This window comes from Zootermopsis nevadensis, unplaced genomic scaffold, assembly GCF_977971745.1.
Source record: "Zootermopsis nevadensis isolate Lab colony 2312 unplaced genomic scaffold, Znev_1.0 Znev_ptg000010l, whole genome shotgun sequence".
Classification (NCBI taxonomy): domain Eukaryota; kingdom Metazoa; phylum Arthropoda; class Insecta; order Blattodea; family Termopsidae; genus Zootermopsis; species Zootermopsis nevadensis.
In genome coordinates, this window is record NW_028259142.1 from 8,909,882 (window position 1) to 8,936,383 (window position 26,502).

General features: G+C 36.8%; 2 protein-coding genes across 6 annotated transcripts in view; both read left to right on the plus strand.

Annotated features, from left to right (window-relative positions):
- LOC110838466 (uncharacterized) overlaps positions 1-26,502 on the plus strand; it is a 163,727-nt gene that overhangs the window by 48,057 nt on the left and 89,168 nt on the right. Inside the window, exons 4-5 of one of the 3 annotated variants that reach the window (XM_087346471.1) lie at positions 1,635-1,770; positions 5,160-6,600. The exons of 1 other annotated variant lie outside the window; for it this stretch is intronic. In XM_087346471.1, the coding sequence (XP_087202597.1) occupies positions 1,635-1,770; positions 5,160-5,168 (145 nt within the window). In that variant the 3' untranslated portion in view covers positions 5,169-6,600. Of the gene's footprint in view, positions 1-1,634; positions 1,988-5,159; positions 6,601-26,502 lie in introns of those variants that run through there. One more of the 3 variants, XM_087346470.1, reaches the window with a different exon arrangement.
- LOC147874222 (uncharacterized) lies at positions 7,579-25,863 on the plus strand. 3 transcript variants are annotated; one of them, XM_087346485.1, is made up of 2 exons: positions 7,579-10,351; positions 10,493-11,024. In XM_087346485.1, the coding sequence occupies exons 1-2, from the start codon at positions 10,135-10,137 to the stop codon at positions 10,588-10,590; spliced, it is 315 nt and encodes a 104-aa protein (XP_087202611.1). In that variant the 5' UTR covers positions 7,579-10,134; the 3' UTR covers positions 10,591-11,024. The 3 variants fall into 3 exon arrangements, with proteins under 3 accessions (XP_087202611.1, XP_087202612.1, XP_087202609.1); XM_087346486.1 differs by having other exon boundaries at positions 10,565-11,024; XM_087346483.1 differs by lacking the exon at positions 10,493-11,024 and adding an exon at positions 25,368-25,863 and having other exon boundaries at positions 9,367-10,351.

Below are 26,502 nucleotides of genomic sequence, written 5' to 3' on the forward strand. Positions count from 1 at the left end.
TGTTCGCCTACCCCCAGATATATTTTCTCTTCAACTTTGTACCCCAAATGTTGTTGGTGTATAATTCAAGTTATACATAGTATATAATCTACATCTAAAATAAATTAAATAAATTGCATTACTGATTATTCAGTGATTTTGAATTTAGTATACCAAAGACGCTAGTGAGTCTAATAAAAATGTGCTTAAATGAAACCTGTAGCAAAATTCGAGTAGGTAAATATGTATCTGAGACATTCCTCATCAAGAACGGTCTAAAACAAGGAGATGCTTTGTCTCCCTTGCTCTTTAACTTTACGCTAGAATATGCTATCAGGAAGGTCCAAGATAGGCAGGAGGGTTTGCAATTGAATGGGACACATCAGCTATTGGCATATGCTGATGATGTTAATTTATTGGGGGACGATATAAATACAATAAAGAGGAACGCAGAAGTTTTACTAGGGGCTAGTAGACAAGTGGGGCTAGAAGTAAATTCAGAAAAAACTGAGTACATGTTAATATCTCGTCATCAGAAGACAGGCGGGCAAAATTATCTTAGGGTGGCTAATAAATCCTTTGAAAGGGTTACAAAGTTCAAATATTTGGGAACAACAATAACAAATCAAAATGATGCTCACGAGGAAATTAGTAGGAGTCTAAATTCCGGAAGTGCTTGCTACTTCTCAGTTCAAAAGATTTTGTCTTCCCGTCTGATTTCTAAGAACCTGAAAATTAAAGTATACAAAGCAATAATCTTGCCTGTTGTTTTGTATGGGTGCGAAACATGGTCTCTCACTCAGAGGGAGGAACACAGATTACAGGTGTTTGAGAATCGGGTGTTGAGGAGGATATTTGGGCCTAAGAGGGAAGATGATGGGGAGTGGAGGAAACTGCACAATGACGAGCTTAAAAATCTGTACTGCTCCCCCAGTATTGTCAGGATGATTAAGTCGAGAAGATTGAGATGGGCTGGGCATGTAGCGCGCATGGATGGGACAAGAGGTGTGCACCGGGTACTGGTTGGGAAACCTGAAGGGAAGAGACCGCTGGGGAGACCTAGACGTAGATGGGAGGATAATCTCAGGCGGGATCTATGGGAGATAGGAGTTGAAGGAAACTGGATTTTGTTGGCCCAGTACAGGGTCCGGTGGAAGGCTTTGGTTAATTCTGTGATGAACCTTCGGGTTCGGTAAGCCATCTAGTTAGTTAATTAAATATAAGAAGTTGTGTTTTATTTGCAGTAATGATGGAATTTTTAATAATTACTTAAACAATGTTCGGCTCAAACATTACTTTATAATGAAATCTGTTACGTTCTTTGAACTTTATTTTCAAAGCAGAGGAAAACGTGTCTGGAAAATAAATTACTTCGTTGGTTTCTTTACTGATAAAAACCGTCATCTTGAAGAAGTTTTGAGAAATAAAGTTTCTGTGATTATGACTGTCTTCTGGGTTGTTGCACCGTGTAGTCTCGTAAAAGCTTACCGACGTTTCAGAGGTCGTTGTTGCCTCCATCATCAGGTTATAAGTCGGTAAACGTCTACCAGATTACACTTTGCAACAACCCAGAAGACAGCTATCTTAAATCTGACCACCGTAAAAATCTCAAATCCTAGGAAAATTCTGTGCTTCAAGAAAGTTGTTCATTTCAGGAGCAAAGAAGCACAACATCCCACTCTTGGATCCACTGATTGTGAAGGAGGTTCGGGCAGTCGAAAGTTATCTGACCATGGCGGCAATAGATGTGAAAATGCAAGGGTTAAAGGACGCAGTTCTGCAAAACATAAGGTAACATTTCTATTACAACGGTAGTACTGGCCACGTGTGACTTACTGTCGGCAATATAACCGTATTTTCTCTGAAACTGAGCAATGATGTGGACACTCGAAACGGTCTTGGCGGTAGCAGCTAGACAGTTCGACATCCCTCCCGCCACGACCCAAACCTGTAAAGTAATTACACTGCATTCAGTTGTTCTCTCATTAGCCTCTTTGAATAGTTGTTAGTGCTTGGCTGTTATTGGCCTTTTTGGCTGTTTCAAGCACTTTAATAAATGAATTGAATTGAATTGAATAATAGAATGATATATGATCCGATTGCCCAGCAACGCAGAATAATAATGTCGAAACCACATGGCCAAAATGTTACACTACATTCCATTCCTCAAAATCAAATTCATTATTGCACGGTTCTTAAGTAAAAACACTTGTATATAGTTTATGTTTTTTCTCTGATGCAATAGGAGCTGAAACAACGAGATTTACATTTTAATATATGTAATCCAACACTTATATATCCCTAAACGTATTTACTAATTGAGAGAAGCGACCTTTTCATGTAGATTAACATTAAGATAGCGGTTTTCTGAGTTTTTAAACTACGCAGATTTGTCAAAGTTTGTCGACTTTTCGGTGGAACTTCCTACTCGATTTTAGTGTAGGAGACTTGAAAACCAGTCACGGCCCGTGGCATTTCAAGAGGAGTAATGAGTCAAATATACACACTTTTCACCGACTTATAACCTCAAAACGGCGGAAATTAAACGTCATAAAATTCTAAGACTTTACTCGGAATTATAGATAAATGAATTCTTCAAACTATTAAACGGCAATGATTCAACTATAGCTGTTATACCTTTGGTAATTTCGAATAAGATTAAACGATACCCATAAATAAATTTACAGATATGGCCTATTTCAAGTCACTTAACTGGAGAAACTGACGAAAGGCTCTGAAAAGAATCACAGGATAGTCGTCAGTAGTATTAAATTCATGCAATCTGTTGCGAATACAGTGAAACCTCGATGCATCGTTTTTGGCGGGGGTGGGAAATAAAAACGATGAATGCGGGAAAACGATAGATGCGGGAAAGCATTAAAAATTTAAAAAAACAATGTTTCTCTTTCAAAGTTACTTCTTTTTACCAAAAAAGTCTTTAATGGACAACTAGTTTGTCGAAACTTTACGTTTTAGACCAAACAGAGCACTTTCCACGTTCAAAATGTTTTCGTCGTCACGTTCACTAATGTTACGCGCATAAAAGAACGACTTCACTTTCTCCAATGCAGCGTGTGCTTCGGCAAAACTCGGCACAGCTTCGGGCTCGCATTCGTCGTCTTCCTCTTCACTCCCACCCCCTTTGCGAACAGGAAGAATGGAAATACTATTACTGCCGATCTCAACGAAACGTAGCTGTAGAAGACCCTGAACCGCTGGAAACGAGATGAACCAGAAGAATGAAAAGTGTCGCCCGCCTTTCCTTTGTACTTATAATACGTAAAATCTGTGCTGGTTGGGCGATATAACAGGTTACCGCTACTGCGTATTCCAAAAACATTGTGCGCCTTTCGGTATTAATTTATCTCAAAACCCGGCATTTTAAATTCTAAAAACATCCCGTAACTTTCGTTATAATTTCTCAGAAACGATCATTGCGGGAAAATTGTGGGCCGGGACTAGGATTTTTGAACGATCGATGCGATAAAGCGATAGTTCGAGGATCGATAGAAGCGGGAAAATGTAACATTATTTTATATGGGATGTATCCGAGACCGAACAAAACGGACGATGCATCCGGGAAAACGATAGTTCCGGGAACGATGGATAGAGGTTTCACTGTAGTTGCAATAGCGCCAAACAATGGAACTTCAACAGAATCTCACACAACAATATTAAAAAAGTATTTACAACTTTTATGTTGCAAGATAAATCTGTTCATGTTGTCATGTAGGACTCTAACAGGGTTTTTTACTTTAACTTTCTTTAAAATTAAGTTATTTGGTTATTCCGTCAAATTACAATGTATTTAAAATAAGATAATTAAAATAATTAAAATATCATTCTGTGTTCCATATCGAATAATCGATTTACAATTGGAACAGTTACAACATGTTTCGGGTTTATTAAACCATCATCAGGTGTAAAATTATATTAAATTTAAAACTCAATTACAATTTTTTTTACAATTTTTCGTAGTGTAGTTTTTTGGAGGTCGTGTCCAGATATTTTCATATAATGGATCAACTTTATTGTTTGAAGTGATGCTTTTGATGTTTACATTCGTCTGTGAAGTAAATGATTCAAAGAAACATTAATGAATATGGATGAATATAGAAAACAATTAAATAAATAAATAATATTATAAGGAAAGTAAAATAAACATACCAGAGATGAAATAGTAGACAACACAGTTGTGTCTGTAGGTGATCCAGAAGTATTACAGTATCCGATCAAGGTTTATTACTGAATGCGGTTGCTAGTGGGGAGTAGGTGAAAGGTGGTTGTCAGGGTTGGGGTCAAGGAACTGGAGGGCATTAAAAATGGGATTATTAAGGTAAATGTTATTGTCGTTAAGGAATGTTACAGAGTGTTTTCTTGAAAATCTTAAACACAATATTTTTATTCATTTTCATGATGTCATTTTTGGTGGGACAATCCTAACCTGAAAGAGTATGCTCCGGGCAGGATGGGGTAGGGTAGAATGGTGTACCCCGTTTTGTCCCGAGTGTATGTAGAGAAGAGATTCAAGATGACGATTGCATGTATTGTAGCGATGTCTATTCGCAGTCTATTGAAGGGTGGATCGGTATTCGTCTTGTTTGAAATGGGCCCATAACTCATGTGAAGTTGTTGGTAGTCACGATGATGAAGAGGTGCACATGTGTGCCGTCTGCGTTAGGCTTGAGTAGATATCAAATGTGTAAAATTTCGACATTTGACATTGTATGCCAAATAATTTTTATATCCTACATCATAATTATCTGTGTCTTCTAACAACTTTTCAAACATACATCAACCATACTCCGTCTTGCCCCCGGCACGAGGCAAAATGAAGCAAGTTACATTCTTGTAAAGAAATTAATTTTTAAAAAACTATTACTCTTAGAATTAAACTCTTCACTCACTTTAAATTTCAAATAGACAATAAATCCACACAATGTTTCTCTATGTGTTTATCTTCATTATTGTACCTTCCACACGTATCCAAAAGTTAAGCCCCCTTTTCTGCCCTTGACATTTATCGCTAGCAACAATGACCCTGCAATGTTATTAGTTTTTCTGTTTTTAGAAATTAAATTTGGGATTTCAAATGGTGTTAGAAGTACTTGTGTGGAAGTTATAACTGCTATTTCGTGAAACTCATGTGTTTCCGCATTTCTACCGGTTTTTGTTCACAGGACACGTAAATCTTGTTAAAAGCCTGAGCAGACTTCTTCTAGTTGCGAGAATTGCACAACGTACAACACATTTTGGATGGTTTTCTCTGTTCAGGAGTTCATAAGTAAAATCGGAATGGAAAGACATGAAGATTATCACAGGTGTTACATAAAGTTCGGAGGAGATTGAAATGGCCTAATTTATTGTAATGTTCCTTCATTTGATGGATTCTCTTTATTCTTTGTCTCTCTTCGCACGCTCTGCTTGCCTTACATACTTCATCATGCGATTTCTGCCTCCGTGCATACTCCTTTAATTTCAAGTGTCACGTTTCTGCTTCAATAACTTGTAAAAATAAAATGTCAGCCAGTATTTAGGCGACCCACTCAAATTAGTATGGAGGCCTTTTCTTTATCCCCAAGACCACTGTTGTATAACGTACAGCAACAAAATATAAATTCCGACCATTCATTTTCGTTCAAGCAGCAGTTGCAGTCTCACTGCTACTGTGCCTAAAAGGTGCTAATGTAGCCATTTCTTCTCTTGTGCCCAAAATGTCTATCTTTCCTCACTTGGTTACCAGATATTTTACATACAGAGCGTTTAATGATACACCGGAACGCAAGTGTCGTTTTCCGACTACTGGAAGAGCTCAACGACTCATCGCCAAGAGCTTACTGCAACTCCTGCTAAAATCATTCTCACAAGAGTGCAGCTGTGTCTCATGTAGCTTAAAGTAGCTGTCACTGTTTGTATGAGTGCGTATGTATGTGTAAGGTCCTATGTACTTTTTAACATCTTTTGTCTGTATGACCTGTATATGTAATGTGGTCCTGCTGTTAAGTGTTGGAGAAAATGTTATCGTAAATTTCCCAGCGTCAGAGTTCCAAACACAACATCTATCCATGAACTCATTAATAGAATCAGATCTACCGGAACACTTCTGATCAAGAAATATGTTACCAAACTTTAATATTTGAGTCATTAACTGAAAGCGCTTCCTATTTGTCCCAGCAAGCGGTTGTTCTGCATACTTCTAAGAAAGACAACAGCGCTTTTGTTGCTAATTATAGATCTATTTCGATTTCAAATAAAGTTTCATAAATTTTTAAAATATTATTCACGATCACAATTTCTTCCAATTTAAATCCATGTTACACGCAAGGCACCATTACTTAAACTACACTGCCCTAATGACGAGGACGAAGATGGTTCTTGGAATGGTGGTGATTCCTTCATTAAGCCACCTTACAAAGCTTGTAATCCGAGAAGATTAGTGCGCCATTACTTTGTTCAACTGAAATATACGGTAACTTATTTACTCAAATGGTGGTATTATACTATCTGCTTGTTCACAAGGACAGTCTATTTTCAACTTAGCTGAGGCATTGATACGTCTATAGTACTCTTCTACTAGATACGCCTAATAATTTTGGAGTATATTAAATGGTTCCAAAGCTACTTAAGTATTATATTATATCCTCCTTCCTTCTTATTCTAGATAACAGTATTTTCCTTTTCACTTATTCATGTCGTATCACAGTGCTGTATTTTGGGACGTATCTAGTTTAGACCAGTATTAACTACCTTCAAGTTAGAATAAATTATTCAAATTTCTATTGCTTGCTGATTCATAGGATTTTAAATCTCTTCAAGCTAATATCTATTCGTTTCAGCAGTGTAGTAACACTGGCCAGCTATAGGCCACAGACGAAATTTGGGGATCTTGAACTCAGCACTTGATCGAATTCAGTTGTCCGCATCACGTCCCGGTGGATAGGAATTTGGTTGGGCTCGAGATCCAATCTGGAGGCAGAGAAAAGTTATTTTCCCCTGCCGGGAAACCTTCCTCGGCCGTCCTGTCCATAGTCATACACTATTCTGACCGCTGTCTTCCAACACATTCATCAGAAGAGAGGCACAATAAAAGTTGTCAGTGGAACCACGGTTCCGGAGAATTTGACGTAAATACGTCTTTATGGAAAGGAAGTTTATATATTGGCTTTATTCTAAATATTTCCTTTTTACATGCTTTACAACTGAGATAAGTTTGATTAAGACATTAAGACTTTGCTTATTTAACTTGAATTAGTTACGCTTAAGATGGGTCTGTGGTAGCTGAATGTAATGTAAAGTAATGAAATGTAATGTAAGGTAAGGTAATGTATGTAAGGTAATGTAATATAATGTAAGGTAAGGTGATGTAATGTAAGGTAAGGTAAGGTAAGGTAAGGTAAGGTAAGGTAATATAATGTAATGTAAGGTAAGGTAATGTAATGTAAGGTAAGGTAATGTAATGTAATGTAATGTAAGGTAATGTAAGGTAAGGCAATGTAATGTAAGTTAAGGTAATGTAATGTAATTTAAGGTAATGTAAGGTAAGGTAATGTAATGTGAGGTAAGGTAATGTAATGAAATGTTTTATAGGTAACAACAATGCCGAGTAAACAGGTGACGTTTCCTAGGTAACAAAAATGCCAAGTAAATAGATGTTCCTTAGGTAACCATTATTGTCGATTTGTTGATAAACAGATGAAGTTTACTAGGTAACCATTGTTGTTTATTTGTTGATAAACCATTATTACACTTTTTTCTTTCACTTTTTCGTTCCACTTTTTCGTTTCACTTTTTGCCGAATGACACTGACCCTAAAATATAGACTTATTTACGTCAAAAAGAATGTACATTTCAACTTTAAGATTACTAAAATTACAGGCTTCACACTTAAAACAAAATGAGTTCATTTTAATTACTACATCAATGATGTTTAATTTTGTATACTAACTATAAAATTGAAAATTCTGGTGTTATTTATTAAAATTCCATCTTCATCGTATTAATCATTATGTAGGCCTATATTCTACTATTGTGTACTAATTATAAAATTGAAAATTCTGGTGTTATTTATTAAAATTCCATCTTCATCGTATTAATCATTATGTAGGCCTATATTCTCGGGCGCTACAGACATTAGGTGTTATTCGTCTCACTACACACACTTTTAATTGTCTTCTGTTGATACAATTGTAGAAGAATGCCCATTTAGGTACAAACTTACTTAAAATGATTCTAATAAAACAGAAAACCAGAAATACAAATAAAATATGTTAGTTTGTTTCATTGTCGTTTTGTGCAATTAAAATACTACGTAATATGGTTTTGAAATGTTGAACTTCATACCAGACGACTACCTCCCGAACCATATTTCTTATTAGTGTTTTCAAGGGCAAAATAAATTACCACATTTATTGGCAGCGCTGGTGTTCGCACACTCACAAGGCATATAAAATAATTTACACCTTCAAGGTAAAACTTTGAACATTAATAATCAGACATGGACCTACAGTCCTTCAGCTAGGTGCGCCATTGCTTCAAATTACATTTAAAAATTTGTTCTTATTTTTAGAAAAATAATGTCTTCTTTGTGGACATTTCCTCCATTCGGGGAAGTGGTTATAGTGGTTATTTTTCTACTTTTATTGTAATTGTATTTTGTCTATTTACAGAATGTCCCACAAAAATGTATACACAACGGCAACTTTGGTGGCCAATTGTCACTCATTTACTCTGCTATGCCAACTGTGCCACGACACTAAGTGTGGTATTTTGAATACCTACACCAGATTCGCTAATTCATAAAGTGTCAATATTGAAATATGTAATGGTTCACTTTATTATAATGTCTATATTTCATTCATGGGGTATGTGTATACAATTTTGTGATACTCTGTATAAAAAAATAGTATAAAAAACTTTATGATTTCCAAATAATACAGAAAAATTATTGTGTACTTATAAGTTTATACCTACACCAAAATGCATAAGAACTCTCTAAGTTTTATTCACACCTTACAGAGATTCGATGTTCTCAGCGAATTAAACGGCAGTTGTAGGGACTACAACCTGACTCGTCCCAAACTTTGTTCATAGTGTCACTGGTGTTGACAGATGTGATTCAAATTTCTTGAACCGGATGTGAATGTATAATTGAAAGTGTGGTTCCATGTGGAATTGTGTACAAAATGCTTGTTGCATAGTTGTAACGAACTCCTTCCATAACTGCAGAACATACTAACTCCTCTGTTGTGGGGAAACCATTTTCAAAACTAGTGGCGATTACCTGAGGCAGGCACAATAGTTACCCGAGAAAAATTTGAGAGTTTTCCTATCAACCAGTTTGGGTACGATGTTCTCAGTACACCGCATTTGTTTTCTGCATCATTTTGAAAATGTAAGTTTCTTTTGTGCTCAAACTGTAGCCTATATTACTGTTTACCTGTCATAGGCTATTTGCTGTTTTATTGACACTAAAATAATTTAACTGGATTATTAGTGTCGTTTGACTACTAATACTGATACTTAGGGTTCTTAGGCGATCCGTTCTCCAGTGCCTTAATCACCTGCGGGCCCCAAATTTTCGTTGGCTTTGATTTACTAAGCAGTTGGTACGACTCCTTGGGCGAGTGGTCAGCCCGTCGCAAGGCCTCTAACTGTGCACAGGACAGCACAACATAAAGAGAAGCGGAGAAACATCCACGACTTGAGTGGGATTCAAACCCACGGTCCCAGTGACCAAGCGCCACATGGCCCAAGTAAGCACGGGAGATTATACACATTCCAACAGTAATGATACAACAAACAACAATAAGAGATTACATAATTTTTATTATCCGTCAAATGCACAAGCGCTCAACAGTGGCACATTACTTCAACTGCGAGAGAATATGATAACGTAATTGACTGTCTTTCATATATTCATTCTCGCCGCCGTAAGAACCTAAAATCTCACCAATATTTTGCTTTACCCGGTGTCCTACGTGAGTGATTAAATGCGAGCGGTGCGAGTTGCGTGGGTGAAGCGGAAATATCAAACTGGCTGTTTGTGTGGCGCTGTCCTAGGTTACAGCGAAGCGGTCAGGAGAGGGAAGCGGCCGGATTCCGAGATTAAATATTTTGATATTTTCGGGCGAATCGCAGCGCTGGCCGGGAAGGCGCATGCGTAGGAGAGCTCTGACCCAGTACAGGGAAGGCTCTTGCGATGGAAAGTTGTGTGCGCTGCATCTCATGACAATAGTAGAAACGTTAGCGGAAGTTATAATTAGTGAAGTGAAAAGCAGACGCATTCTTTGGGACATGAAACACAACAGTTATTATAATCAGATGCTTGTGGACAGGGAATGGAGCAAGATCGTTGAAAATGTACGAGAAACAAGTGAGTATTTTTTTCAAATTAATTTTTTTTGAAAACTGATTACATTAAAAATAATAAGTTTATAACGTGAAGTGGTGAAGCCGAATTATGTTCGCTTCAAAGGGTGGAGCTTGAAAAACCTGCAAAATTCGTGCCTTGTAGGAGCAGCCCTTCGTGACGACGCATTGTTCCTCTTTGGTGTTGTCATATATGCCCTTGGGTCTGCTCTCACAGTTGAAAAGCCATGCCCTGATGATTGAGGCGGCATGGACATCTGAAACGTTGATGGACATCTACCAGACAGTACGGCGCAACATCGCCCTGATGACGGAGACAGCATAATCTCTGAAACGTTGGTTAACATCGACCAGACTACACAGCGCAGCAACCCAGAAGACAGAAATATTCACGATGGTATTCCTTCGTTATATGATGTATGGCAAAACACTTGGTGCGGAGTCCTGGCTTCCATGGACACGTGACAGAATAAAACGACGGTCACATAGTATTGCCACGAATACTTGGATAGCACTAGTGCACAGATAAGGATTAAATAATATGCTCACACTGTTTACCAGCCTCACCTTTACTCCAGATCATGTATAAATTATGTATGGACGTGGCGGACTCAGTCCCACATAGGACCGCAAAGGGTTAAGAATGTTCAGTTCTTTCATTTGTATTTTTTAATAAAAACAGACTTATTGCAAATAAGAGTGTTTCATTTTGTGATGTGGGATTTGAGGTTTTCAAAGCGTTGAGTATGAAGATTTCTGTCTTCTGGATTGTTATGCCGTACTGTCTCGTAGATGTCCATCAACGTTTCAGAGATCCATCCGGGATCCATCATCAAGGCGATGAATAAGCCATGCCCTGATGATGGATCCCGGATGGATCTCTGAAACGTTGATGGACATCTACCAGACATTACGGCATAACAACCCAGAACACAGCAATCACCGTTTCATTTTCTTACCTGAGAGTCAACATCAATCTCTCCTCCAATGATATAGATCGTTGAAAATTTGTCATACGATAATCGAATTGATCCCTAATAGCATTTGCAATGTAATCAAATGTGCTAGGGAGCATTCTTGAATACTCGTAAAACAGTTTTGGTTCTCTGGAATTGCTTCTGAGTTGCTCAAACAAGTGGTGAAATTCACCATACAATTCCCTCCCCAAGTAAATGGTGTTTGTTGGTGATCTTTTCCTTTCGGCTGCCTTCCTTTTCCTAACTATTAACCTTTTCAAGAACGCACTTTCCGCGAGCAAAAGGTCACGTTTGCCTGGCCAAGCCATCGTGGATACTAATGTCTTGCCCCCCACCCAGGCGTCTCTCACGTAGGAAACAACAAGCGATTACCTCGCTTCATATGACAAACGAGGCTGCTTATACAGCTCGCAGAGATCGCTTCTTATCGCTTACGTAGGACATTGCCTTAATGTCAGGTGTAAGCATTGTTCAATCTTGAAATCTTCTTAACAACGTATACAGACGCAAGAAAACTCTGTTTCTCATCTGGTTTTATGCCATTAACATGCTCTTTGCTGTATCAGTATTTGATTCGTAGTATTAAATTTACTCACCTATAGAGAAAATTACCTTCTCGAAGGCAATCTGCCGGGTGAGGAGGCTTGCGTGCTCAAGTGACCCTTAGGGCTATGCCGGCCGAAACTTCCGGTCATGGTAAGTTCACCAAAGCTGGACAGGTCTAAGGCGATGCGCTAGACTAAGAGTGAAATCATGGTCCTCCAGGTTGGGGGTTGGGTGTAAGGCTAACAACCTTTCACCTTTAAAAAAATACGTGTTACGAAAACTCAACCAAGCCTCGGATCAGGATGGACTCTTTGGCACGACCACGGCAATTGAAAAGGGATATGAGATTTGGTACTTGGAACATTAGGAGCCTCTATAGGGATGGGGCACTGAAATCAGTGCGTAGGGAATTAGAGAATTATAAGTTAGATTTAGTGGCAGTGCAGGAAGTCCGATGTGAGGGGGAGGGCACGATACCAGTGGACAATTTTATATTTTTCGAATGACAATCATCAGTTAGGGACGGGTTTCTTTTGTTCATAGCAGAATTAGGGCAGCAGTTAAGAAAGCAGAATTTGTTAGTGACCGGTTGTCTTACGTAATTTTGGAAGGACGTTGGTGCGACATCATTGTCCTTAATGTTCATGCTCCAACTGAAGACAAAAGCGATGATATCAAGGATAGCTTTTATGAAGAATTTGAATCAGTATTTGATACATTTGGCAAGTATCACATGAAAATTCTGCTAGGAGATTTCAATGCAAAATTGGGAGGGAGGATATCTTCAAACCCACAATAGGCAGCGAGAGTCTCCATGCACTTAGTAATGATAACGGTGATAGAGCAGTAACCTTCGCTACGTCAAAAGATTTAATTGTAAAAAGTACAAAATTTCCACACATTGATATTCATAAAACACATGGACTTCCCCAGATGGGAGCACACACATTGAAATAGATCATGTTTTAGTAGATAAGAGAAGGCAGACAATTGTAATTGATCTGAGGTCTTTCAGAGGAGCAGATTGCGACACTGATCATTATCTGGTGGTAGCAAAAGTGAGGGAGCGGCTTTCAGTAAGTAGACGAACTAAACAAAATTTTGACACAGAAAGATTTGATTTGAAAAATTAAGAGAGGGAAAGGCGAAGGAAAAATATCAAGTTGAAATTTCGAATAGGTTTCAAATTTTAAAGACAAATGAAGATAATGAAAGTATGGACATCAACAGGGAGTGGGAAAATGTCAGAAACTGCATCAAAACTTCAGCCAAAGAGAAACTAGGATACTACAGGAGAAAGCAAAATAAACCGTGGTTTGATGAAGAATGTTCAAAATTAATAAATCGAAGGAAGCAAACAAAATTTCAATGGTTGCAGGACCCAAACAAAACAAATGCGGATAATCTATGTAACGTGAGACGTAAAGGTAGTAGCACCTTTAGGAATAAGAAAAGAGAACACCTGAAGGGCAAAATTGCTGAACTTGAGACAAATAATAAAGAAAAAAATATCAGAGACCTGTACAGAGGCATTAATAACTGTAAGAAAGGATATCAACCCCAGACCAATTTGGTAAATGATGATAATGGGAATTTGCTGGAGATCCAATAAAAATTGTGAATAGGTGGAAACATTTTTTAAGCCAGCTCTTAAATGATCATGAGACTGGTGATATTAAGACAGATTAAAATGCATACAGCTGAACTGTTGGTGCCAGAACCTAGCTTAGATGAAGTGGAACTAGCTATTGGTAAGTTGAAGAGTTATAAATCTCCAGGTATTGATCAGATTCATTCAGAATTAATTAAAGCAGGTAGCAAAGGGTTGCATATGAGGATCCATAAGCTTGTTCAGTAAATTTGGGTTAATAAAGAGATTCCACAACAATGGAAGTAAATCATAATTATTCCTATTCATAAGAATGGGAACAAGACTGAATGTGGTAATTACCGAGGAATTTCTCTGCTATCAACGTCGTACAAAATTCTATCCAACATTCTTTTGGCAAGATTAACTCCATATGCGAATGAAATTATTGGGGTTCATCAGTGTAGGTTCAGATGAAACAGATCGACAATTGAACAATTCTTTTGCATTCGTCAGTTACTAGAGAAAAATGGGAGTTCAGTGGGACTGTACATCAATTATTTATAGATTTAAAGAAAACCTATGACTCTGTGAAGAGATAAGTTCTATATAACATTTCAATTGAATTTGGTATACCAAAGACGCTAGTGAGTCTAATAAAAATGTGCTTAAATGAAATCTGTAGGAAAATTCGAGTAGGTAAATATGTATCTGAGACATTCTTCATCAAGAACGGTCTAAAACAAGGAGATGCTTTGTCTCCGTTGCTTTTTAACTTGGCTCTAGATTCTAGAGCAAAGTTAAAGAGCAACACTTCTAGAGTCTAGAATATTCCATCAGGAATGTTCAAGATAGGCTGGAGGGTTTCCAATCGAATGGGACACATTAACTATTGGCATATGCTGATGATGTTAATTTATTGGGGAACGTTACAAATACAATAAAGAGGAACGCAGAAGTTTTACTAGAGGCTAGTAGAAAGGTGGGGCTAGAAATAAATTCAGAAGAGATCTAAGAACATGTTAGTATCTCATCAGTAAACTGGCAGGCAGAATCATCTAAGGGTAGCTAATAAATGCTTTGAAAGTGTTAAAAAGTTGAAACATCTGGGAACAACAATAACAAATCGAAATTATACTCATGAGGAAGTTAGGAGGAGACTAAATTCCGGAAATGCTTGCTACTTCTCAGTTCAAAATATTTTGTCTTCCCATCTGATTTCCAAGAAACTAAAAATTAAAGTATACAAACAATAATTTTGCCTGTTGTTTTTATGCGTGTGAAACATGGCTAAGGTGCTAAGGAGGGTATTTGGGCCTAGGAGAGAAAAGGTTGTGGTATTGAGCACACTGCATAATAATAAGTTAAAAAATTTGTACTCTTATCCCAGTACTTTCATATCAAGAAGAATAAGATGGGCGGGGTATGTGGTACACATGGATAGGGCCAGAAGTGTGCACTGGTTATTGCTTGCGAAGCCTGAGAGGAAGAGACCGCTGGAGAGACCTAGATGTAGATGGGAGGAAAATGTCAGGCCGGATCTATGGGAGATAGCAGTTGAAGGAGAGTGGATATTGTTGGTCTAGGAGAGGGTCCGGTGGAGGGCTTTGGTTAATTCGGTGATGAACCTTCGGGTTCGGTAAGCCATCTAGTTTGTTATGACCTACCTACAAATTATTATTTTGAAATTTGATTAACATTGCAGTAGTTTAACCATTTCAGTCTAAATAAACATTTTGGTGAATTTGAAACGACGTATTTTCTGCCTTTGGGTTATTTGCCTTTATTTAAATATTCCAGAGTAGATAGGTTAAAAATAATTATTAATTAATCTGGGAACATAACTCCTAACCTCTTAAGCATGAAAAGCAACAGATTTGAAGGCTTTGTTCTGTGCACAGAAAATCTGCCATGTATATTCAACCAGGAATAATAATACTAAAATTATCCTAAAAATCAGGGCCCAGTGACTTATCCCTATACCATCATGGCTCCTCATTTTTAACAGAAAACATACTCACATGCTCTGATGTCCCTGAGCTCTGACGCTTTGTGCTGCAGAGTGAAAGATCTAAACTGCTACAACTTGGTGTGGTAGGTTTTGAGTCACTATGGTGCTTCTCCTGATTGTTTTCTGTGTCCAAGCTGATTGGCAAAATTGAGACCTGAGTTATGTAGCTCAGCATATGTACATGTTGCTTCCACCATACCCTAAAATACAAATATATTATTCATATGTGGAAACAGATATTTACATAAAGCACCAGCACTCTTTATTATAAAAGTGGAATAAGTCTACCTTATATAGAGAGGTATGTCAACACAAGTGACACACAGCTTATTTCATCATCAACAGAAATTTTCTAAGTTTCGTTCTGAACAAAATACTAGTATACGCACAAACTATTTTTAACAAAACTCTGGTATTTAAACACTGATGGAAAATTCAAACATACTGGGCTACATGGATGCTAAAGGTATTAAGGATGCTTTATTCATTACTCTGAAAACATCAATATATACATGATATTATAATGCTAGTACATTACTTTTAATGTGAACTACTAACACCTTATTATTTTTGTTAAAATAAATATGGAAGCATGCTAAAAATCCTATTTTTTCTTTCTCATAACAGTAACAGATATTTTATTGAAACAAAAATGGGTACTCTTCTTGAAATTTATTCTATAAATAACTTCTTCTCAACGTAATCACGTCTACAGTATATACATGTCCACCAACAATCAGGTAGTTCAGGACTCTATCACAAAAGAACTGTGCACCTTATTAATGGAGCCACATCTTCATCACTGTCTTAACTTCATCGTATGACAAAGTTGCACAAGAATTCATCACCTTCACATTCACATCCTCAATGAAAATTCTGGAAACCTGCTGTGAGCACATACATATCATTATCTGGGATCAGAAATTACCTCCTGCACTTGCACACATGAAGCAGCATTTTGTTTGCTACTACCAGCTAAGAAACAGTATAATTCTACTTGATTATCAACACAGTTTCAGTGAGCCTTGTTGATTGCTGTTCATGGCTTCCCTCTATGTTGCTTGTCTTTCCAGCTGGCATATCAAAGGTTTGCACAATGGACATGTCCATTCCAATGTCTGTTCAACTGTAAATTTATCGCCCTGATGACTGAGGCAGTATAACCTCTTAAACGTAGGTGGAAATATACCAGACTATATGGCGCAATAACCCAGAAGATAGCAATTTTTCCATCATTTTAAGTTCTGTTTCACATTTTTCCACAGATTCATCACATATAAATCATTTTTAATGAAGACATTTTTGTGGTCTGCTACATTTTACCATAATGATATTTTCAGTATGCCTGATGTATCCCGTCTTTATATATATATATATATATATATATATATAAATTTATTTTTTATGAACATCTCCAGATATTAATCTGAATATTACAGATGTAACTATAGATCATGAATGATTTCAGATACTAACATTATTAAGGATGACTATTTTGTCCACTGTCTGAAGATACTGCAGTTGGTGTGTCACCAGCACGCGAGTTTTACCATGCAGGAAGTTGCAGATACAGTCATCAAACAGGTGATGACCCACATGGGCATCCACTGCAGAAAGTGGGTCATCCAGTATATATAGATCAGGTTGCTTGTAAATAGCCCTAAAGTATAGATGTAACACTGAAAGTCAATATTTATATATAGATGCAGAAGAAAACAAAATTTGTAAGGCAAAAAATTAGTTCAGTGTACAGAAAGAGTAATGTTTTGTATAGCTAGATGGTAGTGCAAAGAGAAATTGATACATAAAAGCTGTGGACTGCAAGACCTATGTTAAGTGGATAGAGTGATGTAAAGTGATCAAAACTCAAAAATATTGTATATTTATCTGTATTTGTATCTTTTGTAATATACATTATTTTTAAATTGCCTTCTAAGATTAGAACTTCACACTGCTAAAAAAGTGATATCTGTATACATTTTGATATCAAAATATTCAACCAAAAGTCAATGGTATCCATTCTTATGTACAATTCAGATAAAACTGTTGTTGAATACAGTGCATTCAGTGATAAGCCATAACACTTTGACTTCCTGGAAGGAACTGCATGGCTCACTGTGCAAGTGTTGCAACATTCTAACAATACAAATCAAGAATTACTCCAAGATACAATAAAATCAACTTATCTGTTCTGAAAATATACCTGTGTACACACATGCACCCTCTCTACCATTTAATAGGTTAATAGGTTAGGTCCTGTGGAACTTCCAAAAAGTTTCCTCAAATGTTTTCCTTTAACTCTTCTGTATCGTGTTTTGCTCTTTAGACTTTGTATTTCAAATTATCCCACAAATAAAAGCCACACAGGGAAGATCAGGTGAATATGCAGGCCATAAACCACAACTTATTATTCTTTCAGCAAACACCCCTTGGAAAGCTGCAATGTAGGCAGTTGCTGAATCCCTTATCCCTTGGCCCTTATTTCGTCTAGTTTTTGTTTAGAAAGCATACAGTGTTTTAGGAGGTTTCCTGTCAAGATGTGACCCAGCATACTTGCCTTTATTAATAAGTTTATAGACACCTGTTGTGCAGGGAATATATGATTCCCTGACACTTTCCAGTGAAACCATATTTCACATACAATTTGCACAAAAAGCATGCTATTCAACAGTATATACATACATATCCACACACATAAGAATTACCATTACTTAGCATGATGTTAAACACAGATATACTGTTGTGTGTGAATAATTTCAGTAGCAGTTACCATTTGTGCCTGGTGGTGAGTCATGTAGTTCTGGTCAGTAGCTCGGAAGTGACAGTTGTGTTTCAATCCATCAATGATATTCTGTAGACTGGTAAGTGATAAAAAAGTTTCAAATTCTCTCGTAATTTTAAAGACTGTATTTCTAGATTCAAAATGGGACACAAATGGAAAAGATAAAATACTTAATTTTTGTAATTAATAGCTCATTTGAAAGTGGAAAACTTCTTACACTTTCATTGAAATAAATTACTTGGTTCTGCTTCACAATAACAGATATCTTTAATTACAGAATTGTCTTTTGATGACTCATCCATTATCTTGTTCCCAAATAGAGCATATGACACTATAGCAATAAATATGGCAAACTTTATTGAAAACTTTCCAATCAACAAGAGCAAACCACGCACATAAAATGCAGCCCTAATTGTTTGAATTTCATTCCTGCAAGAAAATAAAACTGTATCAGACATGGTAAATTAATATGGTGGAAACAATCCATTTAAAAAAATTCTATGTTGAATCAGTAATGCTTTTAAAACATGTTATTATTACAATCCTGAGATAGCATTTATCTTCTGGAATATGTAGCTAGGGTTCACCTCCCACCATAGCTATTGGGACTTAACCTTTTCCAGAATGACTCTGATTCCCAGTCACATGACTTACACAAAGTGTGAAGTATTTAAATAGGTAAAGCTGAATTTGACATGAATGTCCAACAAGTTCTGAGAATGATTTTACAAGACTAAATATTGTATTCCACATGCAATGTGGTAGTTCTGACTCACTTATTTGTTAAGCAGGTAGATACCGCCAACGCCTAAGCAGAAGTGAGTGAATAATACTGAAATAGATCTTAAAGAAATAGGGTATAGGATGTGGACAGTATTGAAAAGGGCTGTGATAGGGATCAGAAGCAGACTTTAGTGAACATAGTAAAGAATATTAATGTCCTTAAAACTCATGAAATTCTTGAATAGCTGAGAAGCTATAAATTTCTCAAGGACTCTGGAATTAGTTACACCTGAAATTCAGTTGTGGCCTCCATTGCAACAACATGAATTGTTTGATCTCACTCAATTTTTTGAACTACACATGCAAAATTGTTCCTATGAATCTAATGTTCAGTAGCAAATAAAAAAAATGAATAATTGAGTGCCTACTGTACATACAAAATTTGATGGCTAATTGTCCTGTTCATAATCAGTGAATGAGACACACAAATGGTCAGATAAACACAGATGCTTTGCTTCAGCATTAGACGGTAAGTAGACTAAATGCAGAGGTTAAGAGGACTGAAGGAAAACAATTGACAGACAAGATTCTGCAGTAAGTTATTAAATCACTAAAAGGGAGTTACATGCGAGCAACAGAGACATTAAAAGCAAATTGTTTCTCCCACACACACATCTTGATAACCTGTATGCTAACAATAATCTCATTCATGAATCTAACTCATACATCAGTTCACTTGGCGGTGCAGAGACGGAAAGTGGACAGCGACTTTCCAAAATATAGTGATAAATTAAAAATTGCACATTTAACCAACTAATACAAATTCCATGAATATAAAGTACCATATTAGGGCTACTGCTTCCTGGATGTGGGACAATATTCAAGTTATCTGATCTCCAAAGTGTATAAATTTTAATCTTTACCTATCATGCAAAATAATGATGTCCTATAAATGATGTGTAAATGGCAAACAATTAATGTTAATATGCTTAACCCTCTCTCAGGCCCCAATTAAGTTATAAATTCTGCGGTTTCATCAAATTCTTAAACTTATCATATTACATAAAGTAAATGCAAATCATGAACTAGTGGCAGAATTGAGGTTAGGATTACAGCAGTCCTTCATAAATTCGTTAAGCCATTAAATTTGTCATCATACAATTTATGCCAATGCTTTGCAATCACTTGTTTAGCCTTTCTGCATGCGGGAATTCAGATTCCAAGTACCAAACCTTCTGCAGGATGAGCTCCCACTGGCAAATTTAAATTCAGGCAAAAATAATCATATTTCATTAATATTATTATTATTTTTAATTTCCTCTCCTCTTTTTAGAAAGGAAATGCTATTGCATTTCTGAGTTTGTAGTGATAATAATTCAAAATGCCTGGGTACAATTACTTTAGCAGTTTAAGCCAATTAAAATTGACAATATTCCACCATTATCTATAAAAGAGATCTACAGATCTGGTCAATACATACATCAAATGAAACACACAACCTTTGTCTGCTTGGTTATGAAAGTATAATTCATGTAGTTTAAAGACAATTTATGAGATGGCCGCACAAAGCTGGAGCTGTATGAATCCAACACACATTAGAATCTGCAGCAGTAAATGGTAGCAGTGTGACTTCCATAATGTTGATGGGTTAAACAGACATCTTCATAGAGGCTTGGGTCATCTTATTAAAGGGGCCCATGCATGTACTTATACACAATAATTTGTAGTTTCGTGATTAGAATTTCCTACAAAATACACACCTTGTAATGGAATAACAAGCACAATGGTTGCAACTCAAATAACTGCAGCAAAGCCAATTTCACACCACATCAGATACGATATAACAAGTGTCTGTAATGGACCAAACCAGAGGTACACAAAGAAATTGACACTATGGTCAAACCGGTTCACATCGTTGGACATAAGATTGACTGCTTGGCCTATAGTTGTTTCCCTCAGAGCTGTCTTAGTCAACGTCAATGCCTAAAATAGAGTTCAGAATTACAACAAGTTTCAAAATGTACAAGACATGAATTTGAAAGTGCAATGTCAGAAATCCCAAACAACTGGCATAAAGAGTACAGAATTTTGAATCACCTCATAAAAGCTGTTTTTCTTAATGTCAACTATTCTGCAATTGCTCAGGCTATAACTAAGGTAACTTGATCCTAATATTTTGTAAACCCTTTCATAGCAGTGCAAGTTAAGTTTTACTACATTTTAAAAATCTGCAGGCTAAATAAGCAATTAAAGCAGATTAATTCAAACCTCCAAGTTTTAATATTCCTGTGTCTGAAAACATAAACTCAAAAGATTTTTGAAGCCTTAATAAATGTCACTTTTCAACAAACAAAGAAGTTAACAGACATTAATACTGATAAATTTAAAGTTCCTAGCTACACTGGTTATCGGCCACTACATTGGAAATATTTTGGACAGCCACCATAGTGTTCTTTCTTTTATAAAATAAGTACCTTAATAATATTTTATTTATATCTTAATTGCGTCATGCTTGTGTTCTTCAATATAATAATTTTATTCACCGTCTTTACACAAGCTTATAGATTGTTAAAATCACATAAAATTATAACATTTCTTCATTTGATATTGTTACATTTTAAAATGACGACATGTTTCGATGTTCATCCCATCATCGTCAGGTCTATCAATTAAAATTTAAAATCTGTTGCACTTGCTGCCCTGCGTATACTGATTTGTTCTACCCATTAGATTTTATTTGTTTAACCTTCAGGCTTCTTCCATTAAATTTGGAGGCTGCGTCTAGATGCCTTAAATCTGCAAAATCAATTTTAATTTTCATATCGTGATTCTGGATAATGACATAGGAAATGGAATAATTTTAAAGAATTATTACGCAATATATCGTAATACAAGCAAAAGAAAAGTAATCACAAAATATTTAAAGTATTATAACATACCGGGTTGTGTGTGATGTGCGTGTCCGATATTACGGAACGGTAGACTGCAACTAAGCTGTGTGTATCGTGTGTGGCTATATATATTAAGTGAAAGTATCATATACAAAGAACACATAAACAAAATCTTGCATTAAACGACAGTAACATCTACACAAACAATCCGATCTTTAATATTCTACAGTACATCGACCCAACCCCCTGAACAACTTTCACTTACTATATATAGCCACACACGATACACACAGCTTAGTTGCAGTCTACCGTTCCGTAATATCGGACACGCACATCACACACAACCCGGTATGTTATAATACTTTAAATATTTTGTGATTACTTTTCTTTTGCTTGTATTACGATATATTGCGTAATAATTCTTTAAAATTATTCCATTTCCTATGTCATTATCCAGAATCACGATATGAAAATTAAAATTGATTTTGCAGATTTAAGGCATCTAGACGCAGCCTCCAAATTTAATGGAAGAAGCCTGAAGGTTAAACAAATAAAATCTAATGGGTAGAACAAATCAGTATACGCAGGGCAGCAAGTGCAACAGATTTTAAATTTTAATTGATAGACCTGACGATGATGGGATGAACATCGAAACATGTCGTCATTTTAAAATGTAACAATATCAAATGAAGAAATGTTATAATTTTATGTGATTTTAACAATCTATAAGCTTGTGTAAAGACGGTGAATAAAATTATTACCTTAATAATAATTTCAACTTTATAAAAAATCCTGAATTATACAAAATCTTACAGACCATCCTACACTGAGTGGTACTAGCAGTCTACTTTCATAAAGTGATCTTATAACACAATACTAAAGCAGACAGACAATCTTGCTTCAGATTTCTTGTGTTGGTGTGTGTGAAGAGGACTATTTCTGATGAAGCAACATTCTGCTAGTCAAGGATGTAAATATGCATGACTCCTAAACTGGGGTTCAGATTCATCCAGTTGACTACCTAACACATGGAGATTATCCTAAGATGAATGAGTTCAGTGCACTCTAAACACTCAGAAATAAATAAATTATATTTGGACATGCTAGCTAATTATACTCTTCCATTCCTTGCGGTATCTGTCATCATCGTTCAGCAACACAGAACAACCCCCACTTACCACTAATATTGTGCAGCAATCACCGAATACCCATTGATGATAAACAACTGGGGGAGCAGAGAGATTGCTTTTAGCTTCATCATTCACCCGGTTGTATTTCCTTGGGGTTACATAAAGAACAAAATGCACTCCTCAAAACTGATATCAGTACAAAAATTACAAAGAAGAATATCAGCTGCTACAGCTAGTTACCTAAGATATGTTGGTGTACACATGGCAACAGTTCAATTACAAGTTGGATGTATGCTAAGATAGAAATGGACCTAATATTAAAAACAAAATTATTTAAAAAAGTTTAATCTCATCACATTCAGAAAGCATTTAAATTTAATATGGTTTATAGAACTCCTGTACACTACCTAGAGATAATAGTATTGCATTAGCATTATAACGCTCATAAAATCTGGACCCTGATGAAATGCCACATGTTTATTTTCTATTATTATACTTAAAATACTGGATAATATAGCGGTGTATGATTTGAAGTTTTCACAGCAGTGAGTATGAAGATTTCTGTCTTCTGGGTTGTTGCGCTGTGTAGTATTGCAGATGTTTTCCAACGTTTCAGAGGTCATACTGCCTCCGTCATCAGAGCGATGATTATGAAGACTTCTGTCTTCTGGGTTGTTGCTCTGTGTAGTCTGGTCGATGTTTACCAACATTTCAGAGGTCATACTGCCTCTGTCTTCAGGGCGATGAGTATGAAGATTTCTGTCTTCTGGGTTGTTGCGCTGTGTAGTCTGGTCTATGTTAACCAACGTTTCAGAGGTCATACTGCCTCCATCATCAGGGCGATGAGTGTGAAGATTTCTGTCTTCTGGGTTGTTGCTCTGTGTAGTCTGGTCAATGTTTACCAACGTTTCAGAGATCATGCTGTCTTCGTCATCAGGGCAATGAGTATGAAGATTTCTGTCTTCTGGGTTGTTGCGCTGTATAGTATGGTAGATGTTAACCAACGTTTCAGAGGTCATCTGCCTCCGTCATCAGGGCGATGAATGTGCCAATTGCCAACCAACCAAATAGCTAACTAAGGTCGGATTCCTGCGCAAGCGCAAGACATCTTTCCTTGAAAGGTATCACCATTCCTGCGTACGAAACGCAATGCTGGAAATGGTAAACTGAGGCTTAAAACTAAAAAGGGAGTTTGCTTACGCTAACGGGGATGTTTTCTTGGCGGGAACCAGAACTTATCAAACTAGGGTGGGTTGCTGCTGATGGGAGACAGCTTGCCCGAAAGAATTTTGTTGGTTAGTTGGTTCTCTGGGATTTGAACGCAGAGAGTGTGGGGTCGCTTCGGCTGAAGGCGTCAATTCAACTGAGAGTCTCCGTGATTGGGGTAGCGGGCCGTTTCCCTCTGGAATTGTACCCCTGCATTTCCCTTACAACTGAGGGAAACGCGGAAAACCTTTGTCAGGGTAGCTGAGAGGCCTGACCACTCGTTGCGCCGACTTGGCCGTGTTTTCAGGGACAGCCTCGGCTGGCCTGCTGAACATCAGCCTCTCTCGGTTGCTCTTGGGTGATCTCTGCCAGCCCTCCTTCGGCAAAGGTGCCTCCTGAGTTGCCGGACTAAGGGGTTCCCCACACCAGCTAAATTTGCGATCTTACTTTCAAAATAAAAGTATGTACTTTTCCCTTCTCTCCTTATCTACTCATAATTGACTAAATGAATGTCATCATTCTAATTATATGAAGTCACTGATTTAGTACCTTTTTACTTTGCATATTTTCTTATAATTGCAATCTTATTGACTTTATTTATTTGAATTAAAGATATTTATATTATTCAGTAGAAATTTGTCTTTGTGTATAAATATCCCCTAAACTCGTGTAATTTTTTTATAATCTCTTTTATTACCTTTTTGTTTTCATTCCTCTCTTCTTGTGTTCTGCTCTTGTGACGTATTTGTAATTGACTTTCTGACTGCGATGTAGCACACTAATAATGAAGAACTTAATTGAATTTAAGGTTGGGTAATGAATTTTCTGTCAGTGACTACTGAAAGAACCTGAAGTCCCGACCTTATTAATAGTTATATGAAGACTGAAAAATTTTAAATTTTAGATGTAGAACGTTTTATTCCCGCCTGGTTGTAATTATTTTTACGAATATACAGTAAGAATATCACGAAATTAATAGTTTATGCAGTTCGTACACATCTTCGGCAAAAAGGTAGGTCATTGTATATTGTGGAATACTATTAAATGACCGTATATATTTTGCCATCCATGAAACAACGTAGCTACGTCCTTATCCACATTTTCGCTGGCTATTTCACGTAGACACCCTCATTACTAATTTATGACATTGAACTAACATTTTACAGATGAAGCCGCCTTGCAGTTCGTCAACCTCTACTGGCGGCCGCTTTACAAGGAGTTACTTCCCTACGCAGCAGAGGGATGGGATCAGTACTTGAGGGGACTGTTTAACAGGATGTTCCTGAGGGTTCCTTTCTGGATTTTATTCCCAGAGTATTAACAACAAGCAGTAGAAATGGTACGGCGTTAAGTTGCAAAGCCTACAATTGAAATTACATTATACTAGGTCTGAAAGACTAAAAAACTGTACGGATTCTAAATATGTACACTAATCTCTGTGTATGATCATATTAAAATTATCATACTGGTCTTATAAAGTTACAAACGGATTCTGACGTTTCTACCACGCCTGAAAACATTACTGGAAATCACTTTTCATAATTAATTTGAATACTGCCGCCAGATTTCTCTAAATATCTTCGAATTACACAAAATAGACACTTTCAAGGACGGTTTTAGTTCTAGTAACACTAAAAATACGTACTGGGGAAATGAGGAGATCAGGAGATCACAGTATTTATTTAATCATTGGCAATTATTTCCTTTTCCCGCGCAGTAGCCGCGCGGTCTGAGGCATCATGCTTCAGACCGGCGATACGGAATGCGCGCTGGTTCGAGTCTCGGGGGAGAAGAAATTTTCTCATGAGCTTTCGACCAGTGTATGGGACCGGTGCCAACCCAGCATCGTGAGGAAATTGGGGAGCTACAATGAGTAGCTTAATCCGGTCAGGAAAACTAGCAATGGCTGGGGGTTCGTCGTACTGACCACACGTCACTCTATATATCTGGTTGGCTGATCGTTCACCTCTGCTTAGGCATGTGAACGTGAGGCCAGCAGTCAAGCTAGTCTGCTTTGGCTCTCTGGAGCTGTTACGCCACGGATTATTATTATTATTATTGTTTGTTGGACCATAATAAGGCATCCTTGACTAAACGATTTCAATGAAACTTCATATTTAGACGATTACTATAATTTATCATTCAAGTCGAAGACTGGCCCGAAGTAAACTATTCTGATAATCATATAAGACTTTAAATTATATCTAAATAAATATTCTTCATTTTCAGATTCGCTTTAGAATATATCATTAGAACATTGCAAGAAATCAGAAGAAACTAGAAATAAATGGTACACATCAC

Coding starts and splice junctions, on each gene's coding strand:
- LOC147874222 (XM_087346483.1), top strand. CDS start 10,135: ATGCGTAGGAGAGCTCTGACCCAGTACAGGGAAGGCTCTTGCGATGGA. Junction 10,352..25,367: donor TGAAAATGTACGAGAAACAA/GTGAGTATTTTT, acceptor AACATTTTACAG/ATGAAGCCGCCTTGCAGTTC.